The sequence below is a fragment of the Pelodiscus sinensis genome, chromosome 14 (genome assembly GCF_052426305.1).
Source record: "Pelodiscus sinensis isolate ZL-2025 chromosome 14, ASM5242630v1, whole genome shotgun sequence".
NCBI classification, from domain to species: Eukaryota; Metazoa; Chordata; order Testudines; family Trionychidae; genus Pelodiscus; species Pelodiscus sinensis.
Genome location: NC_143065.1, coordinates 20,138,762 through 20,159,973, shown reverse-complemented (window position 1 = coordinate 20,159,973; position 21,212 = coordinate 20,138,762). Strand labels below are relative to the sequence as shown.

At 41.6% G+C, this 21,212-nt stretch overlaps 1 protein-coding gene and 1 long non-coding RNA gene across 2 annotated transcripts in view; one reads left to right on the top strand and one right to left on the bottom strand.

Annotated features, from left to right (window-relative positions):
* The window catches only part of WDR72 (WD repeat domain 72), a 216,777-nt gene that overhangs the window by 148,459 nt on the left and 47,106 nt on the right, over positions 1-21,212 (bottom strand). The window contains exons 8-13 of the mRNA XM_014580591.4: positions 19,320-19,465; positions 18,867-18,963; positions 14,909-15,050; positions 14,157-14,402; positions 11,331-11,551; positions 8,915-9,110 (exon numbers count right to left, since the gene is read on the bottom strand). Coding sequence (XP_014436077.3) covers positions 8,915-9,110; positions 11,331-11,551; positions 14,157-14,402; positions 14,909-15,050; positions 18,867-18,963; positions 19,320-19,465 — 1,048 coding nt within the window. The remainder of the gene's footprint in view (positions 1-8,914; positions 9,111-11,330; positions 11,552-14,156; positions 14,403-14,908; positions 15,051-18,866; positions 18,964-19,319; positions 19,466-21,212) is intronic.
* Positions 364-13,269, top strand: LOC142818321 (uncharacterized). Its single transcript, XR_016350656.1, has 2 exons — positions 364-943; positions 11,841-13,269. It is a non-coding gene; the product is annotated as an uncharacterized LOC142818321 (long non-coding RNA).

Below are 21,212 nucleotides of genomic sequence, written 5' to 3'. Positions count from 1 at the left end.
CAATATAGATCCTGAACCAATTTCCTTATTAAGGTGGATTTAAGTGGTGAACATATTTTAAGCGCAAAACATATTTATTTTTTACAATTAGAATGAAATTTGCTATTGATTTTCATATTTGTTTTAAGGCACATAGAGGTTGGAAAATACCTTCCATATGCCATAGTAATGACTACCCCAAATGTACTTTTTGGATCTTTAGTATCCACAATTAAAGAAAGCCGTGACTGTATTACACAAAACAATACAAAGGACTCAGAAGTAGTTCTTTAAATATACATTTGGAAAAAAATATCTATCAATTTACCAGACTTCTGCAACATTTCGTATCATGGAAAAATTAAAATGTCAAGTATTTGTTACAAATTTGGTTAAAATATGAAAGATTACCAGCACTGACCTTAATTATATACATCAAAGATTATAATGTATGGTGTCCATATTATTTTGCATGGGTTTCTTTAGAGCGCACACATATGAACAGTGTCATTTCCTATATGTAACTTTTATGAAAAAAGATACACTTTAAATGTGACAACTTTTCATTCTAAAAGCAGAAATATCACTATTTAGTGATCTGTAGAGCTACTGATTGTGCTAACAGCAGTATTCAAAAATACTCAGCTACAGATAGACGCAGAAAGAGTACAACCCTTCTGTGACGGGGCGGACAGGCCCCGCACTAACGAGCAGGAGATAGCCCAGGCCCAGCTGGCAGAGAAGGCCCCGCCCCTCCGACCCTGCTGGGCATGCTCCCAACAGCGACCGGGTATAAAGGCAGGAGGAGCCCAGCAGGCAGGGAGGCCCCAGGGAGAAGGAGGAGACCAGGCCGGACCGGAGTTCTTGCAGTCGCTGGGTCCAGAGTCGTCGCCCGTGCTGAACCGGGACACAGAGAAAGCAGCCGCCGGCCCAGAGTGGCAGGAGCGTGCCCCAACCCCGACAGGTACTGCCTGAGAGGCAAAGGGGCCCGGGGGGGACCAGGGCGTGGTAGGAAGCAGCCAAGGGCAAGGGAGACAAAGTTTGGCTCGGCGTGTATCGGCCGGAGCCCCCGCCGAGCCGTCAGGAGCCATAGGCCCTGCCTAAAGGGCCCTGGGCTGGGACCCGGTGGAGAGGGAGGGCCCGGGTCCCCCTACCACACGTTTTCCCCTTCCCTGGACAAACAAACCCCAGGCCGGGGAGGCTTCTCAGAGCGACTAGGCCTTTGCTACCGTATATGCCCTGCCAGAAGGGCCAGGACTTTTGTGTTGAGACTTTGCTACCGTATATGCCCTGATAAAAGGGCCGGGACTTTCGTGTTGAGACTTTTGCTACCGTATATACCCTAATAGAAGGGCCGGGACCTTGGCCTAGGGACTCTGGAGTACTGTATAGGCCCGGTCGGAGGGGGCCGAGCCCCTGGACGGGGGCGTACCCCTTGACACCTTCTTATAAAAACAAGCCACCAACTTGAAAAGATGGGCTGCAAGGGATGATGATGAAGCTAGTAAACCCATGAAAATACATTAACAAAACGCTAATGAGTGGCTGTCCATAAATTATGTAACATAGTTTTTGGTGCTTTTCAAGACCTCTTAACGCTTTGCAACACTGAAACAACCATGCAAAATGAAGGACCTACCCATCCTCTACTATCTTACATAATTTGTGCACAGCCTCCCAAAAGAATCTGAAAACTAGTTCTGAAAACTATTATACCTGTTAAATTGAATGCCAGAGGCTCGATCTCTGGAGTGGCAAGGAGAGACCTGCCCTAAGAGGAGACTTGAGTCCTCTTTTCCTATAGAGAATCTTTCATTGTGCATGACTGGCTCTCCAAGACTTTGCTAAGGCATCAGATTTGCTATTAGGATCCTTTGAAAAACAAACTGAGGTCTTCTTCCCTCTCCCCCTAGTTTTCAGATTCTTTTGAATTAACTCAGTTACAAGTTGAACTGGTGTAACTGAGGGGAGAATCTGACCCAGAGGACTATATCATAATCTTGCCTCAAGTGGTGTGAATTCAGAGAGTCTCTATGAAAGCAAAACAAAGTAGATTTACACCAACAAAACTGTATCAAGTACTTCTTGGAATTTCTTTGAACATAAGAACGGCCGTACTGGGTCAGATGAAAGGTCCATCTAGCCCAGTATCCTGTCTACTGACAGTCACCAGCACCAGGTGCCCCAGAGAGGATGGACCGAAGACAATGATCAAGCGATTTGTCTCCTGCCATCCTTCTCCAGCCTCTGACAAACAGAGGCCAAGGACACCATTTTATCCCCTGGCTAATAGCCTTTTATGGACCTAACCTCCATGAAATTATCTAGCTTCTCTTTAAACTCTATTATAGTCCTAGCCTTAACAGCCTCCTCTGGCAAGGAGTTCCACAGGTTGACTACACGCTGTGTGAAGAAGAACTTTCTTTTATTAGTTTTAAACCTGCTACCCATTAAATTCATTAATTAATAGTTCTTCTATTTAGGGAACTATTAAATAACTTTTCTTTATTCGCCCTCTCCACACCACTCATGATTTTATAGACCTCTATCATATCCCCCCTCAGTCTCCTCTTTTCTAAACTGAAAAGTCCCAGTCTCTTTAATCTCTCCACATATGGGACCCGTTCCAAACCCCTAATCATTTTGGTTGCCCTTTTCTGAACCCTTTCCAAGGCCAAAATATCTTTTTTGAGGTGAGGAGACCACATCTGTACACAGTATTCAAGATGTGGGCGTACCATAGTTTTATACAGGGGCAGTAAGATATTCTGGGTCTTATTTTCTATCCCTTTCTTAATAATTCCTAGCATCCTATTTGCCTTTTTGACCGCCGCTGCACACTGCGTGGAAGTTTTCAGAGAACTGTCCACGATAACTCCAAGATCTCTTTCCTGATTTGTCCTAGTCAAATTAGCCCCCATCATATTGTACGTATAGTTGGGGTTATTTTTCCCGATGTGCATTACTTTACACTTATCTACATTAAATTTCATTTGCCATTTTGTTGCCCAATCACTCGGTTTGGTGAGATCTTCTTGGAGTCCCTCACAGTCTGCTTCTGTCTTGACTATCCTAAACAGTTTGGTATCATCTGCAAATTTTACTACCTCACTGCTTACCCCTTTCTCCAGATCATTTCTGAATAAGTTGAAAAGGATTGTTCCCAGGACTGACCCTTTGGGGACACCACTAGTTACCCCTCTCCAATCTGAAAATTTACCATTTATTCCTACCCTTTGTTTCCTGTCTTTTAACCAGTTCTCAATCCAAGAAAGGACCTTCCCTCTTATCCCATGGCCATGTAATTTATATAAGAGCCTTTGGTGAGGTACCTTGTCAAAGACTTTCTGAAAATCCAATTTGGTTTGCATCCTGGAATTGCTACATGATAGCAAGTTTTGCACGTTTCAATTAATTCTAATACACAAATAACATAACAGTTTTGTAAAATTTATATACAAGTTTGACAGAAAATTAGATTCCTGAGTTTTTATCATAATCAAATAGTCTATAGCTTCATTCAAACAGAATAATCTTCTAGCAAGCAAAAACAGATCTCCCACTTACATCAATGGGGTAGTTGGCCACACCTAGGCTGTGTCTAGACTGCATCCCTTTTCCATAAATAAGGAATAAGGGATCTTTCGGAAAAGGCTTTATTTTCTGAAAGATCCCCGTCTAGACTGGCGCTTATTTCCGGCAAAGCTCCGAGCTGGAAAAAAGCGGCAGCCATGCTTATGCAAATGAAGCGGGGGCGAGGGGGATTTAAATCCCCGCTTCATTTGCAATTGCGATGCGTCTAATTTGCATCCCTTTTATGGAAAAGGCATGCAGTCGAGACACAGCCCTAGGCTATAGTAATGCATGATTCACTCTGCTCAAATATAAACAGATATTTCATCTCCAGCCCACAGTTAAAGTCTGCATTGTTTCCATAGACATCTTTTGATTTCTGTTTGATGATACTATATTAATCTTTTCACATGGGTCTATATGAGGACCAAGACAATGCCTCTGCCTGCCTGACTGGCACTGACATATCTACATACTTCTGAATCTAGGTCAGACCAATTTCAAGGATCAGTGCCATAACCTCCTATGTTCTACTGCTGTACAGATATAATTTACATTAACCCAGTACAGTATATCCTAGGAGGAGTTCCCTAAGTATAATAGGTACTATTTCAATTACAGACACATAAAACGAATCAGGAAAAGCTCAGAGCTATCCATCAGTGTGACAAATGGCTGCCTTGCTAACTTCTAGCTACTTCTCTCAGGTCTATTAGTAGACCCTGCTTCTTGAAGCTAGCAGCAAAATATTTAAAACAGTAATTTAAAATAGTCTATAGTTTAAAAATCCTGCCTCTTGCACCGTTTGTGAATTTGTAATACTGCTGTGCCATTATATCACGTTACCTTCTATTAACTGTGAAATAGGCGAGATCTCTAAGGTACCATGAAAGGACAAAATTATGTTCTGACTTTTAGAGGGTCTCTGTAGTATTGTAACACTCCTTTGTTCACTAGGATGCACTGAAGTCACCATCCTTTAGTATGATACAGCTGGTTCCTACTGGCATACCTGGTCTATTCAATGCCAGTCTCTGTCTCCTCTCCAATTCTCTTCACTCCTGACCTGGTGGATCAGAGGGAACAGTTCCCATATTGTGGAGTACAGGGACTTGCATTTATATCTGGATGCTGCACAGGGCTACAACTCCACCCACACAGAGAGAAGCTGAGTATGAGCTGGTCAATAATGCTTAATTTCCATAGTCTAGGCCAGAAACAACTGACATTCACTTGGTTCCTTATCCTGCAAACACCACAGAGATGAAATTCTTCTTTTTGCAGAGGGCTAACAGAAAGACTGTACACTACTTAAGTCCCATGTTAGCTCTCAAAAGAAATCTTAAGTGATGTATAGACTTTGTGTTAGTCCTCCCTGCTTGAGTACGTTTCATTCTGGGGGCATGGGAGTTACCATTAGCATCAATGGGATCTCCACAGGTGGAGTGCTTGCAACAGTTTAGAGTCTCATTTCTTAAATGACAAAGTGAATTATTCACTACCTAATTAATTGAACCCAGCACGATTTCTACTTAAGTTTAAAGCAGCAGTAAAAATAGCAAGAACATTACTGAAGGCTGCAAAAGTCATGTAACTTCATAAATTTGGAACTAATTTTTTGCACCAAATGTCATTAAATGTGTGATATAGCAATAATAATTATAGCTTCACAGTTTTCACCAAAATAGTCTCATTTTGCATAGATATCCAAAATAAAGTAAGCACTTAAAATGCTACATTTAACTTGGGTATAAAGGAAATTAAGACTGAAATGTAAAACGTTGCCTTTTTGGTCCAACTACTTGTGATTAGGTATTGTAGAACACACGCGGAGAGTTCTGTTCTGATGTAACTTCTACAATTACTTCATTTCATTGAGTAGAAATTCTAAGAAAATTTAACCCTTTGTATGGAATGACCAACCAATGCTTTGTAGTATTTTTTTATACAAGTAGAGGAGCAGTGTTAGTTCTTTCAACTCTGACTTTTCTTCCTTCTATGAGTTTAAATTACACTCTTAACATAGTTCTTATGGTTTAATTTCCTCTTTTAAAGTATTTAAGTGTTTCAATGATATACTGTAGGATCTGAAGTTTCCTTAGAATCCAATAATATGTCGATAGCCCCTTTCAGATTTAGTATATGCTGTAAGAGCTCCTAAGAAGCACAGTACAGTAGTACTGAAGTACAGTATATCCTGCAAATATATATTAACATCAACACAGATTGCATATTATGGATTCATAATAACAAATGCATAAGAAAATGTGTATGAAAAGTGAATTTTTGAATAATAGCATCTCAGCCGTTTTATTTTTAATATCCAAAGCTATAATCCATTATATGAAATAATTTTATAATTTAATTTATAATAATTTAATGAACCCCAATTTTTAAAAAGTACTATAACTGTGATGGAGAGAAAATTACAGTAAACATCTAGAAAGTGTAGTTTATTTTGTCACCCTTAAACATAAATTTGGCTTATTTCATTTCAGGATAGGCTTCAAATGAATACAACAATTCTCTGGTTAAAATTGTACACCAGGTTTCAGCCCCAAAATGTATTTGTGTGTTCTGGTCCAAAAACCAAGAAGGGGACAATGAATGTATCTAACGTGCACCTGTCTGGAGGAAAATCCACAGAATGTGGCATGTCATTTACAGAGCAGACTTACAATACAAGAACAAAAATAGATTCTTAGGCCTCGTCTACACTGGCACATTTGTCACCAAAATCTGCCTTTTGGTGACAAAACAGTGAGAACAATTACACTGAATTGTGTTGGACTTGTGTTGGGAAAAAAACACCCAGCTTTAGTGACAAAACTGTCCAGCCCTGGAAGACACTTTTGTGTTTTCCTCTCCCCTTATTGTCAATGAAGAGACAATTGCTGTTTGTTCTGTCAAGAGAACTGGCTTTTAGTAGTATCCCACAATGCCTGCCCTGATGACTGTGTTTAGTGATCTCTGCTGCCCTGCAGGCATGCACCCCTCATCTTCCAAAGCTGCAGGAAGTATCTGACAGCTGAGTGAGTTGCTCCATTCAGTGAACAAACAAATAGCAAATCATTGCAGAGTTTCTGTTCTGCCTTGCACTAGAAACACAGTAGTGGGCAGACTGCTGCTGCAGGGGGGCTGGAGAAACTGCTGTGCTGCTTGGACTTTTTTCAGCATGCAGAGCTCACAGAGCTACAAGGGAATCCCAAGAAGTGCAGGGGATTCCCACAACACTGCACTTTGGGATGCTTACCCACATTGCTTTGCTCTATTTGTCGACAGGGTGCTAGCAATGTGGCCATGAAATGTCAACAATGGGAGGCAAAAAGAATGGTTTGATCAGTTTTCACTTTTGGCAACTTTTGTATGTCAACAGCACTTTTGTTGACAAACCTTTCTAGTATAGATACAGCCTTACACATTATAGATACTAATCAGTAACTCCAGGTAGGAACAAGTGCCCAACCAATCAAATATATGAATGGAGAAGTGTAAAATTTTCAAAAGCTCCTCTTAAATAACTCCAGAGTACCTGAAAATTGCTTTTGAAAATATGACTCTTAAACACCATGGCTACGTCTACACTGGCCCCTCTTCCGGAAGGGGCATGTAAATTTCAGCAGTCGTCGTAGGGAAATCCGCGGGGGATTTAAATATCCCCCGCGGCATTTAAATAAAAATGTCCGCCGCTTTTTTCCGGCTTTTAAAAAAGCCGGAAAAGAGCGTCTAGACTGGCCCCGATCCTCCGGAAAAAGTACCCTTTTTCAAAGTAGGAATAAGAGCCTCCGGAAAAGGGCACTTTTTCCGGAGGATCGGGGCCAGTCTAGACGCTCTTTTCCGGCTTTTTTAAAAGCCGGAAAAAAGCGGCGGACATTTTTATTTAAATGCCGCGGGGGATATTTAAATCCCCCGCGGATTTCCCTACGACGACTGCTGAAATTTACATGCCCCTTCCGGAAAAGGGGCCAGTGTAGACGTAGCCCATGTACTTAAGTTACTGAGGTGCTTTAGAAAATGTTATCCCACACCCTTTTTTCACTGCAGTAGGATTAAAGCTGTAATTTTAAGCAGCAGTTTTAAATCTTACTTGCAGAACAGCATATAATAAGAACACAGAAGAAAATAAATGCAGCACTACACATAATTTAAATTCTTCTCAGGTCAGTATGGTTCTCTATGAGCAACATCTTTTCTGTTTCAGTATTATTTACAAGCATTTTTATAACCTAAATAAATATTGTGCAAAAATAGGTCTTCAAGACAGGAAAAATCATACCAGTTTTGGAAAAAATTATAGTTTTCAACTGATTTTGAATGCTAATAACTGCATATGAAGCTAAGCCAATTTTTTTAGAAAAACATTAAAAATGATTCAATATAGTCAAGGAAAAATAAGTACCATATGACTTGGCAGTTCTTATCCTAATTACTCAACTGTATTAAACAGCTTACTAAAATCCATGCAGTATATAATTTATGCAGTCTGCTTTTTGCCAAGAACTTCATTGAATATTGGTATTTTTCACATTTAAACATGAAACTTTGTCTAAAATAGGTACTTTTTCAGCAAAGCCATTGACTTAGTTATATTAGGTTGTAGAGCAAAATATCTTTATAAATGTTCTGAATTAAGTTTTTATAGTGAATTTGATAACATTATATTTTTCTCTAGGATTATTATTCTGTAAATTAGATGGCTTCTGAAAACATTATGTACTCTTTTTTTCACAAGATGCATTTTCACTTGCAGAGATAAACACTATTACAATTTTCAACATTAAAGCTTCTAATAATGTTAAGTCTCTCAACATTCAAACAAGTACATTTACCATCCTCATGAATCAGTAGTGAATCCACCATTTAAGCTTAAATACTCAGTGTTAGTTCTCCCAGCTACACAGTTGTAAGCATTGCAATTAATTATTACTGGTCATCAATTAACTCAAAATGTTGCTAAGACTATGAGTGTGCTGAAGAAGGCAAAATGTACTGATATAATTTGAGATTGGTAGGACAGTAAATTATTCTCTTGTTAATAATTAAAATAGATAAGTTATGTTTTTATTCATAGCTTCCAGAAATATCCGGCGCACTTCTCTGTACTGCAATATCAGCTAATCACCTGCTAGTCAGGATCTGACTCAAGCTCTTGTATTTTATATTAACATACTCTGTATCACATGGAGCTTTTAATTCTTGCCCATTTATAATAAAAAATTAAAAGATACTAATTAATAAATGTGACCTACCACCTTTGAATGACCCCACAACAAATCACGGTATATGTAACAATACATGATAGATTAAAACAAAACTAAATAGCAAGGGCCGAACAAGAAAAAAACAAAACAAAACACATTACCTGTTTCAATTTCCCAAACATAAACTGAATCATCTTCACATCCGACAATTAGCAGATTTTCAGCAAGGTGCCATTTTATCATCTTCACAGGAAACAAATGTTTCCTGGCATGTAAGAGACATACTCTCTCATGAAGGTGTAGAAGTGCTACGGAATGATCACTGCATACACAGCACACAATCCTGTGCCCATTCAGCTGAAAAAAAAATATCAATATCACTATTTTTATTATTTTTTATTGTGGTAGTACCTATGAGCTCCAACTCTGGACCAGGACCCATTGTGCTAGAAACTGTAAAAGCACAGAAAATTAAAAAAAAAAAAAAAACTAACTCCCTGCTACAAAATATATTCATTTAGAAACTAGTGTTGTAATTCAGCCTACACCCCAAAAATTGTTTAAACAGATTAACAATAAATTTTATCTCCAAAGTGAAGATGCAATTCAATGCATGTGTATTGGAGTTTCTAAAAATCAAATACATCAACAAGTCATCTATTAAAACAAAAAGTATATAATCACATATTCTTAGTGCTTGAGGTTTTCCCTGGAAATAAAAAGAAATAAAAATCTACCTTAACCTAAATTGCCATTCATCTGACATAAAACTGTGTGTCAGTTCTTATGACAAGAAAGGCCAAAGGAAAAATATATCCAGTGCATAAACTGGGTATGTTACAACCAAGATTCCCTCTAAGCTGAATGGCAGCACAGGCCCACAGATGCTTAATCAGACCTGCCCAGTCAGGAGTTCATGGCTCTGCACATGGAGCTGCCTGACTGGGAGGGCTGATTAAGCAGATGCAGGACTGTGCTGCTGTACAGCTTAGAGGGAACCTCGGTTGCAGCTGCATTCTGTTCTGTGGATCAGTTTCTGCAAACCTTCCTGACATGGGGCAGAATTCACCCAGGAGCAAAATTCACCCCAGTGCAAAGGACCAGAACTACATATAGGTATCACATAAGTCCAACACAGACCCTGAAAACAGGACTTGTGAGCCTTAAGAAATCATGTTATCACCACTCCTTGCCACAGGTGTGATTTTCACCTAGCAGTGCAGAAGGCCATCACAAGGCCCTATGAACCAGTTAAAACCTTAAAACTGCACAATATTCTAGCATTTACTCCTGCAGCAAGCCTGGGCCACAACCTACACCAGGGATGGGCAAAGGGGCCTTCATGGGCTGGATCCGACCTGCCAAGCCAGTGGATCTGCCCTCGGCCGCCCTGCTGCTCCCCCGCACACAGACTAATTGAGACCTGGGGACAAGGGAGCTGTGTGAAGTCTCCTCTCCCTTCCCCCCGTCAAGGGCGCATGGCGACTAGAGACAAATGCTGGCTCTTTTAAAACAGCTGGTGGCTCTCACTAGCTGCCACGTGCCCCTGGCAGTGTGGGGGCAGGAGCCGAGAGACTCTGCACTCTCTCTCCACCCGCAGGCCAATCAGGGACTGTGGGGGGGAGGGGGAGCATGAGAAGTCTCCTGGCCTTGCCCCTTTTGCCTGAGGCCCTGCCCTTTTCGGAGTGGCCCAGGGTCACATCAGAAATTTATGAAGTTGTCCCCTTTTAAAAATGATTGCTTACCCCTTACCTATACTATTGTGTCTTCCCTCTTATTTTTAGTGAGCTAGCTCAATCAAAGCTAGCACACGTACATCAATCCAAGCTGGAAATTACACCTGCAGCTATAATATAGTTGGACCCTAAGTGGACCTCGCATGGTAAATAGGTTATCGAATAGGCCTCTTAGAACGAAGGTGTATTTCACCTTTAAGGGGTAAAATTCTTGCTCCGTGGACTTCAGGGGTTTCTCTTGTAAGTAAGGGTCTGCTGTATTGAGCCCTGTACATTTAAAAAATGCTCAATAAAAATATGAGAAATAAAATAGCACTACAACTCATCATTCATTCTGAAGCACAAGACAGTTTCTAAAACATCTAGTTAGATATGAGAAACACCCCAACAGAAATGTGTCAAAATAATCACACACATTTCTACATAACTAGATGTTATTGGCCTGATTCTCCTCTCGCATCGTTTTTACACCAGCATAGCTACTGACTTCAGTGGAACCACCTGAGATTTACACCCGCATACATAAATATGGGGAGAATCAGAATTTGTGTGCCCTTTGGCAATTTTGTGTTTTCAAAATTAGCTCTCTCTAAAAATGCCAGAATCAGAAAGCAAAGTCTTGATTTTCCACTCCAGTTCACCAGGCTGATGACTTAGTGATGCATCAGAACTCAAAACAGAAAGCAATGGTAGATTTCATACAAAATGTAAATTAAGGAGTTAGTAACTGGGAATTAAGTTACAAATAAAATAAGAATATGTTGTATAGTTACCAGTTAAATATTACTCCATCTTTCCTCCCACCAATGAACCCCCCATTATTTACTCTGTCTTTTCTTACTCTGTAGTTTTCTGGTGATAACAACAGGTTCATTATTGGACCAGCTTGAAGAGTGAATTGATGCAAAATTTCCTCTGTAAATATATCCCACCAGATCACACAAGAATCCTGGCCACCTGACACCAGCCAGCTTGGATCAAACTTGGGTGATTTACTGTATGGATAAAGTAAACAAGTGACACTGCTGCTGTGGCCTTTAAGAACTTTGTAAGGCAGAGTATCTGTAACACAAAAATGTTAGATAAATAAAAAAAGAGTTTTCAGATTTTTGTTATATATGTGCTTACAGTTTGGAAATCTGCATGATGCAAAAGCAAAGTATAAGCAGACTAACCAATTGCTTAGAGGCCCAAGCAGATCAAGGTGGTCTCCTATTTGATTTTGAGAAGGAGAGGTCAAAATATTCCTGCTTAGGACCACCAATGGGTTAGCATCACCTCTAGTTAAGAGTTCACTCCTAAAACGAGTAAGAGTTTCAGGCCAATATAGCCAAATTCTTTCTTTTTCTAGGTCATAAAAGGCACACAATTCCCCTTTTCGGGAGCAGAGACAAAGTAGAAGAGACTTCAGAGGAGAAATGACTAAAAGGAGCACAGCCCAGGATTTGCTGGAAGAACTCACTGGATCTGAAACTTTCACACTTCCTTCAACTACAGAAAAACACTGCATATGACATGTAATGAATGTCATCTTAGGGTGAGAAGAATTTGAGTTAGCAGATCTTGGGTTTGTTAGCCTACCTTCATTTGTAACCTCAGGTTAGGAATTGTTGAAACTTGGGTCCTGTCCTGGGGCATCAGCATCCACACTGTAGTATGCAGACATGAGTTCTAACACCTATATTCCAGACTCCTTTGAATCCTTCCAAAATGTGACCACTCTAGCCCTTTATTCTTGGTATAGTGTAGGAAAGCTTGATTGTCCACCAAACTTGGCTGTTTAGAGGAATTTTGGCCAAATCCCACAGCACTAATCTAGTGGGGCTGCATCTACACTGCAAAGCAATACAGCTTGAACCCTAAATCCCATCTTAACTCAGACTCAGACCCTCCTCTCCAATGGGATTGTGGAACCCTTGTTGTGAGCCCTGGGTTAGCACAATCTGTGTGTAGACAGAAGAGGGATTAGACTTGAATCTGATTTCACACCCTGCAATGTAGACCTATAATCTGTTTCTTTGCAATATGTCACAGCCAGCTCCCATGTATGTGCTTATAGAATTGGCTGTGCAAAACTGAGCTTGAATGCAGTGGCTACAGAGGGCAAAGCAGTGGTTCCATGCCTGTGGAATTACATACTCTACCATTTTCCCCGAGCACTCCCTGATCTTTATCCAAGGATCTAGGGCTTTTTCAGCTACTCAAGAGGAGGGGAGGGTCTAGACTCTGAAAATACTGATGACAGGGTACAGCGTTATTGTAACGCCTCTACCTCTTGAGCTAAAAGCCAGCTGGCTCTCAGCTAAGGGTGTAGAGCAAACTCATTCTTTCTGTTTGTAAGTGGTCGAATACCACTAGGTAGGACAATACACCACACTCAGAAAGTGTGTGGATTTTGTTATGATCCCAAGCAGTCCTATTGGTCCCAATTCTCCTCTCGGTTACAGCAGTATAATCAAGGGAGATTCACCAAATAAAACCAGTGTAAATGCAAAGAGACTTAGACCTGATAATAAAATTGATCACAGTAAGACTCTCACTTCTCTGAAGAAAATTGCTTCTGGAAAGAACCTAAGGTGAATTATATGAGCTTCAAAAATTGAAAAGTGACATTAGATTAAAAATAAAAAATAAAATCAAACCAAACCAAAACATACACCAGGTTTTAAACATTTTCTGAAATTTAAGTAGAGGTAACATTTCCTCTCTTTCGAGATACATAAAAGAATTTTTCTTTCTATGATCTGAAATTCAGGATTAAAAAGCTGTGTTAGAATCTAGTATTGTTTTTAATTGGGGCTAAAAGGACAATTCAAGCCAAAAGAAGTGTGGATACAAAATACCATTCAGAAGAAGCTAGTCAACTACATCTTGTACGTCTGAGAATTAAAATAATTTAAACCAATTAATTTGGAATATGCAAATAATTTAAAGGAAATTTAATGTGACCCATATTTATTTTTGTCTTATGGTGGCAATTTCTTTACCTACATAATTTAACAGTGCAAACATACATACCCTATAATACAGGATTTGGTCCTGGTCCAGCATTCTGCTGGACCAAGGGCGACCCCATGCCATGGGCACCCAAGCCTGCCACTCAGTCAGCAGTACTGGCTTGTTACCGCCCCAGCTGGCACCAAGCCTCTGTTCCCCACTACTGCTAGCCTGGCCAGGCTACTTGTCCAGCTGCTGCTGGCTCCCTGGCCCAACAATGCGCTAATGGGGGCTGGTGGAAGCTGCTGCCATGAGGCTCCAGCTGCAAACCCTACTATGCCTGGCCACAGCTGGCCCTCCTACCGTTAGGCTCCCAGGCTCCCTGGTCCAGGAGTATCCATTGTCCAATACTGCCAAACCAGAGAGTGCTAGTTTTCAGAGGTGCAACCTTTACTAAAAGAATCCTTCATGGCAACATATCCACAGGAGACCAGTATCAACATTTATTTGTTCCACAAGAGAAACAATATTGAATGAAAAGGGAAGAGCTCAATTTTGACTTCAGTTTCATGGTGGATTCTCTAAGCAACACCAGCAGCAGTAGGACTTTTGTAAATGAGAACAAAACTGAGTCCTCAAGTCCCTATATCCTCAATACTTTTTCATTTAGAGGAATATGAAAAGATGCTGGATTAAAATTAGATCATGTGGAACTGAATTAAAAACTTACGTTTCAGCAAGGAAATGTCTTCTAAAATTCTTGCTTTGGCTGCATGCAAAGCAAGTGTTATGAAAATGTTTCCATCTTCACGCCCACACACCAGTTTATCAAGGTTGGGCATGTATACAGATGAACTGACTGCTGCACTGTCAGTCCCATCTTTAGATGCACAGAGATGATCAATAATGCCTTCCGTCATAGAACGATGTTGGTCAAAATCATCCTGAAGAGTCCACGTGGCTGCTATTGGGATCTCTAGCAAAAGGAAATAGTCAAGAATAATTCAAATGACATTTCCAGGGATTCAAAAATATAGAATCAGTCAGAGAAGTGATTGATCATAAAACAAACATACATTAATGCATAAGCAAGCATGCGTGCCTCCTGACCAACTCTTGCCAATGAGCTCTTCTTTCATCCTGTGGTTTGGAACAATAATTGTGGTCTTTACACAACAGTTGGATCACACAGTCCCTCAGCAGGGCCACCTTGATTGACTCGCCCTTTCTTGGCATTTTAGCCAGGGTGGCAATCTGTACAAGGACTATGCCTGTGTTCTTCTTCTTCAGACTTATGCAGGGCTTTATTGGTATGGAGAGCCTTGTGTTGGTCTTACAGACCAGAGATGAATTCTGTCCTGAACTATCCTGTATGACTGGAGAAGCTCCACTTTCCTGGGTGAGTAGTCCATCACTTTTCATGAGAACTGAGGAAGCAACACTGTAATTAAAAACTACACAAAATATATGAAATTGCCTAACCTTTTGGAGAACCATCAAGTGTGGACACAGGAACATCAGGAATATGCCACAAGGTGATTCTTCCAGATGCTTCTCCAGAAAAAAGAACCTTATAGAAAGGTTCCTTTCTTTCATTCATAAAGCCCATAACAAAAGGAAAACTCTGTGACAACAACAGCAGCAACAAGTCAATACTTCAATATAAAAAAATTGCTTAAGTGAATACCTAATTGCAAAACAAAACTATAATATCTTGGAAATATATCTGAAGAAATTAGAGGCTGAATTCTCAGTTGTGGCTGAATTTTGCTCAGACAGCTGCTGTTCTAAGATGCACTGGCTGGTATGGCCATCTGAAATGCCACTAGTAGCACATGTTCTTGCCATACCCTATATGCCAAGTCAAGAGTTGAGATTGATAGGGGGATGCCAGGTAGGCTCAAGACTGCCTGTGAATTATTCTATACAGGGAGAGTACTTAAGCAGCTGCTTAAGTGCAGAAAACTAGTCAGAATGGGGGAAGGAATTGGGCCAAAAATTCCACTGATGTAAATTCTAGATTATTATCACAAAAACTGAACAAAAAACCCTCCTATATTCACAACAGATTATATGACACAAGAAAATGCAAGTCAGGGGATTGTGTTTTGGGATAAATTCTTAACGGCCTACAGTGTCATTTAATTCACCTACAAGAAGTTACAGGGTATAGAGTTATAATATACTTGAAAGCAAACTTATTACCAAGATCTATCAACAGGTCTCTCAGAGAGGCCATCTCTGCTTATTGAGTTTCATCATTAATAGCTATTGTACATATTGCTGAGAGAAATATGTGTGGAAGGCAAATACTATGTTTATTGATAGCTGAAGTCATACATTTTTGCATTGGTATCCTCTTTAATCAAAGACCCCCTAAATGTAAGGACTAACACATATAATGCTATACACACTTTATCCCACCAGTGCCCAAACTATAGCTTGTGAAGCATTTGACAGTGGATGCTTTCAGGGTCCTTCCAGCACTTAAACTGCATTAAAATACAGATGAAAAAACATCAAGGTTGAGCTTTTAAAAGGCCTGAAATGCCCTTAGATGGCTGTCTAGTTCTTACTTAAAAGTCAATGAAAACTGGGCTTCTAACTCTCATTTTGAGGGAAGATTCTCTAAGGCACAAATAACATTCTCATATCACTTTTCCATATAAGCAATTGTTAGAGTTGCAACAAGGATGCTATGTGATTGAAAATGGGAAGAGAAGCCCCTACAATCATACACATGGTTCCCACTATGAAAAGATTTTGTAACTCCTGCTTCATGTTATCATGTAGAACTTGGAAGTCAAGACAGACAGCCTCACAAACTTTATCACATGTTCGCTTTCCATCTGAGTCATCCGTTGTCAAGCTAGTAAACTTGCAATTGACACACATTTACAGCTATAAGTATAAGAACTCTTTATCCATCTGATTCTTCAACTTCCTCTGTACAGTCCTCCCAATTTTGCCATTGGACAGAATTAAGCCAAACATCAGATAATAAGAACAGAAAATGGGTACATTGTGGATACTTTTTTGTGCTTTCATTTGTTGGAAAAATTATACATAATCTGCTCTGCCATCATAATGAACCAATTATTGCTAAGCCATATATTTTGGCTTCTTTCCTTCCTTGACAGTCTTTGGCCTTTTGATATCCTTCAATAGTTATCCTATCACAAGTGTTCATGGGGAAAGATAAACTAATGGCTATAGCTCTTCACATAAAAATGAAATATGTCAGGCTTAGAAAGACTATGTAGCAAAAGTGCTGTTTAAAAATCTTTACCTAGCAACACAAAGGAGGGAGTAATAAAAACCTTACACAAGCCTGTATTTTTAATAGTGCTTTTGGTGGAATACATAGTCCTGAGGAATGGTTTAAATGCTTGATCCTGGTCCCACTTAAGTCAATCTCAAAAAATCGATACTGATTTCAACAGGAGCAGGACCCACATATTTCTTATTTGTCAATGAAAAAGTAAATAAAATTCCATAAATCTTAGATTTGGTCGCAGGCTTGCTGTTCTTACTCAGCAAAATCCCTGTTAAAATCAATAGGGTTTTTGTTTTTGCCACAGTAGAGATAGTAGTAACTAATCCTTCATTTGTATCTTTAAATCACTTAATTTCTGTTCATTCAACCAGTCATCATCTTTTCTAGTCATACAAAGAGGAAAGCAACCATTCAGATGTATGCTTTGCAATAGCTGCATTCATCTGAGTCATCTGTTGTCAAGCTAGTAAACTTGCAATTGACACACATTTACAACTATAAGTATAAGAACTCTTTATCCATCTGATTCTTCAACTTCCCCTAAGCTTTATATAAACAGCTTTTCAGGCCTTAGATGCCAATCCTGCAAAGATTTGCACATGTGTTTAACTTTACACACTGAGTACTGCCAGGAAAGTCTGCTCACATTGGAAAAAAAAGTTAAACACATGCACAGGACTTTGCAGGATCAGGATAGCAATCTCAGTAAAATGTTCAAACACTTAATTATTAACAGTTTGTGGTAGATACATTTTGTAAAGAACTAAGAGTCTCTGGGCCCAAATAGTTATGCATATAGTAGTCCCACTGACTTCAATAGGAGTATTCATACAAGTAACTTTTTACCGGATTGTGCCTCTTGGGTTTAAAGAATTCTAAATATTCCACCTTGCCTTTTAAATTTTAATACACATTTTGAAAACTAACAAAAAAATCTCAAAGAGCCTTTATAAAATACAAAGTATATACAGTAAAACTCCGATGGTCTGGCATCTGATGGTCCGGCACCATCAGGAACCCGGAAGTGCTCTGGGCAGCCGAACCATTGGAGCTGTTCTGCCCCCAGCTTCCCCGATTCAGCCGCTGCTAAAACTGACCAGCAGCTGAATTGGGGAAGCCAGGGGCAGAGCAGCTGGAGTGCTGCCGGGTAGGTCCCATAGCGCTGCCCCTCGGGGCTGCGAGACCAACCTGGCAGCACCCCAGATGTCCCCGATTCAGCCGCTGCTGAAACTGACGAGCGGCTGACTCCAGGAAGCCCGAGACAGAGCTGCTCTGCCCCGGCTTCCTGGAATCAGCCCCTGATCAGTTTCAGCAGCAGCTGACTTGGGTACACCTGGGACAAAGCAGCTGGGGTGCTGCCGGGTTGGTCCCCACAGTGCCAAGGTGCGGCGCTGCGGGGACCAACCCGGCGGCGCCCCAGCTGCTCTGTCCCCGGCGTCCCGATTCAGCTGCTGTTGAAACTGACCAGCAGCTGACTCCAGGAAGCCAGGGGCAGAACAGCTCTGCCTCGGGCTTCCTGGAGTCAGCCACTGATCAGTATCAGCAGCGGCTGACTTGGGGACACCTGGGGTAGAGCAGCTGGAGTGTTGCCGGGTTGGTCCAGTAGCGCCGCTCCTCGGCGCTGTGGGACCAACCTGGCAGCCCCACAGCTGCTCTGCCCCAGGCATCCCCAAGAGCACCTGGGGTGCTGCCAGTTTGGTCTCGCCGCGCCAAAGGTCAGCGCTACCAGACCAACCCGGCAACACTCCAGCTGCTCTGCTGCAGGCGTCCCCAATGCAGCCACTGCTGAAACTGACCAGCAGTGGCTGAATCAGGGACGCATGGGGCAGAGCCAGACTATCGGAAGGGGGGGCTATGAGGGGTCTGCGGTGGCATCCCCCCACCCCATCCCAGACCCCTCATAGTCCCCCCCTTCCGATAGTCCGGCATATTTGATAATCCAGCACCGCCTGGGTCCTAAAGGTGCCGGATTATCAGAAGTTTACTGTAATAAATTCACCACCTTTGAAAGTGAAAAATCAGAATCAAGGAACAAGCCTTATTTATGATATCAATACAACTAAACTAAGTTTGACTCAATGCCTTAAATGTCCAATTTGCTGTGAGTGTGTGTGGCCATTACAAGGAAAATATGAAGCTCATTGTATATTATTCACAAGTTACCTTATTTTCTTTCACATAAGTAGAGCACAGTAAATGAGGATAAACAGTTTCTTTGAGCACTTTTCCATCAGCAGGATGTATGCTTTTAGAATGTCCACTGTATAATTAAAAAGAAAATCAAATGCTTTAGAAATTTGTCTTTTTAAAAGCACAATGATATTGTCCAAGATTCTCAAGTTGAGTTAAAAGTTGTTGGGTAAGTAATTACAAGTGATTTCTTTTTGAAACCACAGCACCAGCTGCCCAAGTTCTACATGGCTAATCTTATTCCTGTATCCCCTGCTGTGTCAAACAAAGACTGAGGGCTGGCAAACTCAGTGTAAATCTTCTGCTGCCAAAGTGTTTTTGTTCTGGTTTTTCATCATTTGCGACATGCAGGGATTTTCCATAATAAACCTCCCAAAGTTCATCTTGTACCTGAACTTTTTGTGTTCATTTCCAATCTGAGCCCACCTGTTCAACAGCTGGTAGATGTAACTGTGACCATCTTCCGTCCAAATGATGAGTCTCTGAGCAGCTAGCACTTCACCACCAGCAAAGTACTGGCCACTTTTACTGAATTCAGTGCACAGCAAGAAAAAATCACAATAATCATAGATCTAAAGGCAGAAAAATTATAGATAAGCATAAATTAATGTTATAATGTATTTCCTGTTGAATCTTTGAGCAGATTCAGTAAGTAAAGTATTCTAAGAGTCTGTTTCTGTGGTGTACATTCAGACTACCCAATTCAACACCACTGTTAAAACACAGTAAGATCAGAGTCAGGGTATGTTTCTAGGATGAAAAAAGGGTTATTTAAATTTAAAACAACATTAAAGGCTTAAGGGTACAGTCAGGGCCATTCAGAGGGGAGCACGAGGCCTGGGGCAATTCCCACACAGTACTACAGGTGCGGGGCCTGGGATACCTCCCCGCCGCTGCCACTGCAGGCCCTGCCCCACACCACTTCACCCCTTTCACAAGCTCTGCCTCTGCTCTACTTCCTCTCCTCCTCCGCCTGAGCAATGCAGCCCAGATTACAGTGGGCCTGATGTAGCAGCAGCCGGAGTCTCCCCTCCATGCTCACCACATAGGTGACAGGAGCCGTAGTGGCCTGGCAGACTGCTCCACTCCATTTTGCCCCAATGCACTGGCCTTCCCCCTCCGTACCATTGTGTCCCACTTCTTTATGGCAGCAGGAAGAGGAGCCCCCTGGGTTCGGAGTGCTCTGCTCCCTGTTGCCACTGAGAAGCTGAGTGCAGCATGGCAGGAGAGGGAGGTTCAGTGGGGCAGAGTGGAGGGGAGTGGAGTGAAGCAGGATGCCGGGCCATTCTGTGTAGTGAACATGGGGGGGCAACCCCTTCTGTTGCCACTCATCAGGTTCCATAAGATGGTTGCAGTGGCCACAAGGAGCCCCCAAACACATGGGCCTAGGGCAGCCACCCTGATTTGTCCTATGGATGAGCCAGTCAGAGAGTTGGAAGGATGCAGGGGATTTGTTTTGAATAAAAGCTTCACATTTCCTCTTAGGAGAGCTTTTACATTAATCTGTTAATATTATTTAAATGTATTAAAATGTTGACCATTCTGCAGGCATGATCACCCTACACCTTTAGCTTCCTCCCCCAACACTATTAGAACATCCCACAGTTTCGTCATCTGAGGCACAGGTTAATTTCTTCATCACAGATAAAGCATGCAAACCCACACTTTTTCAGGAGTGCACAGCAAAAGATGGCCACTCCACTCCCAGCCCCTATGAAAACTCAGAGGCTGCTATTCCACAGGGCCTCCTCCCCTGCTGTGGCAAGAGAATGTAATGGGGTAGCCAAGGGGCAGCATGTGGTACGGTCTGCATACTGACCTTCAATGGGACTCAGAAGGTAACGCTAACCGCCTATGCCAATTTTGAAAATCAGACTTAGGCAATGCAGAACAAAGCACAGCACTAAACAACTATAAAAAGCTCGGCCTGTATCATCTCAGGCATGTAATTAAGGGGACTGGTGAAGAAATGGAGCAAGCAGTGTTCTCTGATATGCTCACTAGCTAGTGAGCACAGTTTCATTTGACTTAAGGAGGAAAACAATTATTTATACAGCAGAAGACTTACCCAGCTTTGCTTGGGTCCTTCAGAGCAGGGGGCGGCAGTGTGAGGGGTGAAAGAGCTCAGGGACGGGGGCTGGGAGATCTGGGGGCTGGGATATCTGGAGCTCACCATGGCAGCCCGCAGTGGAGAGGACAGTGCTTCTGCTGCTACCCGCCAGTTCCATCTGGTGGAGGGAGACTGGAACTGCAGTGCCTGGGGCTGAGGGTATGGCGGTGTGCACCCCTCTCCCCCGCAGTGTTTATTGGGGGAGGAAT